Source organism: Aquila chrysaetos, chromosome Z (assembly GCF_900496995.4).
Source record: "Aquila chrysaetos chrysaetos chromosome Z, bAquChr1.4, whole genome shotgun sequence".
In the NCBI taxonomy this organism is placed as follows: domain Eukaryota; kingdom Metazoa; phylum Chordata; class Aves; order Accipitriformes; family Accipitridae; genus Aquila; species Aquila chrysaetos.
This window is the reverse complement of record NC_044030.1, coordinates 13,092,676-13,096,148: the sequence shown is the minus strand read 5'-3', so window position 1 is coordinate 13,096,148 and position 3,473 is coordinate 13,092,676. Positions and strand designations below refer to the sequence as shown.

Genomic DNA, 3,473 nt, shown 5'->3' with positions numbered 1-3,473 from the left:
TTGCTGTCATTATCTTTAACCCAAGAATATCAAACTGGCGTTTAAACATTGTCTGAGGAATCTGAAATTCAGTAAATTCCCTTTTGATACGTGAGTATGGTTTTTATAGGAATACAGCCCATCAATCTTTATGCTTGTATATACATGCATGTAATTTCCACAGTACAATAAAGGCACAGGAAAAACTAAAATAGGTGGATAAACAAAACTGAGAGCCATAATACAACATTCACTGCAAGACTCCAGGAACAGTCAGCCTCACATCAAAGTTGAAGGTGCTGTTAACGATGACTGTAATCTAACTTAGTGGTCATCAAAAGTTCAAGCTCTATGTTACCGTATGCACTGTTTCTCAGGAGTGCAAACCCCTGGTTCAGTTTCACGCAGACTGAAGAGTCTCAGCGCTCTACTGGATTCGGTCTATAGCTCAAAGTAAAGTTTTATGGACATCTTGGCAGTGGGTATACCTATGGATTTCCAAAGCAGCAACATTAAGAAGTGACTAATAAACAGGCATTAACGTGTTTCTTTCAATGCAAAACCAGTTCAGTCACATATTACATGGAATTACTACAATGCCCTAGTCAATCTCTCCTTGGAAGCTGGCTTAGTACAGGTAATATTTGCTATAAGTTCATTTTTGCTGATCAGCAGTCATGGCAAAAGTACAGTGATACTAAGATTACTTCTGTCCTGCAGTGATTTAGTGTTTCTTTTTTAAACCTTTTAAGTAAATAGTCATCATTTGGAGCTGAAAAGGTTCTGAAAAGAATTACTACAATTACTGCTATGCACTGTTTGTTTATCTTCAAATATACGATCCATACTCAAAATTCCAGCTGGTAATTAACAGAACATTGGATCATAAAGCAAAACACAGGCACAAGCAGTTTACAACCTGAAGTGCAAAATTTAGACGGAGGTCCACAGTGGTATGTACTGCACAGCCATGGTAATCCCAACAGGACTACTTAACTGTGCAGATACCTACGTGCATAGTTATGTAAAGGAGAACAGCCAAAGAGAATTGATGAGAACCTCAGATGATTAATGCATTTCACCACCCACTCTGAAATGCCATGGGTAGAGTCCTCACATCCTATTCTCATGTTCTTTTGGAAATTGTTTATGGGCAAGTTTATATCACATGATCTTGTTACTTTAAACTGACTCATCTACAAGCTGTCAGAACTACTCACATACCGACTACGCATCCTTATAGCCTGCATTTTTTACTCCTTAAATCCCAACCACCTAGCAACACTAGAACAGACTACCACTTATACAACCGGGTCTTCACTTCTCAAGCGCTTCCGAGCGGACGTTAACTTTGTGCCGCAGCCACCACTTTTCAGCAACAATAAAAACGAGGCCCACGCGAACGAACGCTGGAGGGCTGCGCAACCACGCCTGCCCGTGGAAGCCCACCTTGTCAGACAGGCTGTGGGGGTGGACGGCGATATCCTGAGAGGGGACCCCCCAGCAGCCCAAGCCCCTCCGCCACCTCACGCGGTCAGGAGACGGGGCGGAAGAGGACACCTCGTGGCCCAGAGGCACCTGACGGGTTTCAGGCCTGAGGCCCCGCAGGCTGCCGGGCCCCCCGCAGCGAAGCCCCGCGCCCAGCGTGGCCCCGCCCCCACCACGGCCCCGCCAGGCCGCGGAGGCTGTTCCGCCCCGACCCCCGGCCCCTCCTCCGGCCGCCGAAGCCCCGCCCCTGATTTGCATAGGGAGGTGCGGCCGCCGCCGCGCACCTCCCTCTTCTGGCGGCGGCGGCGGCGGCGGGGCGTGCAGGCGGGCTGCGGGAAGGGCACGGATGAGGCGCATGCGCGTGGGGGACGGGCGCTGGGGCTGTAACGGCTCGGCGCGGAGAGGCCGGGCGGGGTTCGCCGCCGCCGCCCCCGCCGGCGGCCCCTGCTGCGGCGGGGCGGAGGAGATTGCCGAGCCGGGCGGCCGCCAGGAGGGCTGGCGGGGCCAGTCGCGGGGCTCGGCGCAGCAGCTGGCGGAGCGGTACGCGGACCTGGCGGCCAGCCACGGCGAGGCGCTGCGGCAGCGGGAGGAGCAGGAGTGGCACAACGCGCGGCTGCGCCAAGAGAACGCCCGGCTGCGGCTGGAGAACCGCCGCCTGCGCCGGGAGAATCGCTGCCTCTTCCGCCAGGCCCTGCTGGGTCCCGGCCCCGACCAGCCCGCCGCCGCGGGCGAGAAGGCGGAGGCGGAGGCCCTGCGCGCCCAGCTGCGGCGGCTGCAGGAGAAGCATCGCCGGGCCTTGCAGCACCTGCGGCGCTGCAGAGCCGCCGGCGGGCCGGAGGCCTCGGAGCTGGACGAGCTGCTGGAGGAGGACGAGAAGCCGCCGTCTTCCCCCGAGCAGCTGCTGGTGAAGAGGAGCCTGGTGCCGCCCGTGTAGCCGCGCCCCGGGGGAAGGCGCGGCCGGGAGGGCTGCTGTGAGGGGGCGGCTCCGCAGGGCCGCCCGCCCGCCGCCGCCGCCGCGGGCAGCGCCGGCTCTCGGGGTGGGGGAGAGGCGGCTTGCCCCCTCCTTCCTCCCTTCCATGGCCCCGGCGAAGCGCGGGGCTGACCCCCTCTCCCCCACCTTCAGTCAAAAGAGGCTCTTCCCAAAGAAAGGGGGGGGAGGGGTAATCCGCTTCCCAGAGGTATGGCCAGGAAGCATTGACCGTGATAAAGGAGAAGCAGGTTCAGCTGGGAAGTTGAGGCTTGGAAATGTTTCAGTCGAGGTGTGCCTCAAAGCAGCTGTTGTCGCGGAGAAAAGAGCCACGGTGCAAAGAACAGTTGGTCTAATGTCACCGCATGGCATGGAACTGTGCTTCCTTCCTCTGGGGACCAGCTGTGGATCGCCTTTTTTCTCTTTTGAGTTAGTGACTGTCAAGTAGACCTCAACAGCCATGGAGGCTATCAAAAGATGGCTCTGACTAGTTCTTAGTAGTCTGTGTATGTCTGTTAGGAAAGGGGCTGGAGGAACCTTGCAAGCTTCTTTTGTCAGCACTCCAGTAAAAGTTGGTCATCGTTTGAACTCCTCCGAATTGTCTGGACAGTCACTGCAAAACAGTATTTGTATCTTTGATGGTGGACTTTGTTCACTCTCACATGAATATTGGTTTGCATTTCACACTTTCACTTAAAACTGCAGCTGATAATAAAACCATGACACATCAAATAACTGTCTTAAGTGTGATTTTTAACAATTATTTTGAAATTGTAGATGAAGCACCCTTCAGACCTTTGGAATGCACTGCGTCAAAGCCAAAGGAATTGGTTATTTTTTGGACCTTTCTTAAGAATGTCTACTATTTGAAAGCGAATTACTTAGTTTTCACACCTGTCGTCTTTTAGGAAAAACTGCTGTTTGAAAGCAACCCTTGTAAAGAACCGAGACATCGGTTGGTTTTGTAATGTTTCCTCATTTTTTTTTTTTTGTCATTTAAAAGCTGTTGACGTCAGGTTTGGGATTGGTTCCTTAAAGC

At 53.4% G+C, this 3,473-nt stretch overlaps 1 protein-coding gene across 1 annotated transcript; it reads left to right on the top strand.

Moving 5' to 3' along the window:
* The first annotated feature begins 1,773 nt into the window (after positions 1 to 1,773).
* On the top strand, positions 1,774 to 3,166 carry TUSC1 (tumor suppressor candidate 1). Its single transcript, XM_030005440.2, has one exon. It carries the CDS (start codon positions 1,814 to 1,816, stop codon positions 2,399 to 2,401), a length of 588 nt encoding a protein of 195 aa, XP_029861300.1. The 5' UTR covers positions 1,774 to 1,813; the 3' UTR covers positions 2,402 to 3,166.
* Positions 3,167 to 3,473: the final 307 nt, after the last annotated feature.

Bases quoted from the DNA above. Each gene is read 5' to 3' on its own strand.
- TUSC1 (XM_030005440.2), top strand. From the start codon at position 1,814: ATGAGGCGCATGCGCGTGGGGGACGGGCGCTGGGGCTGTAACGGCTCG.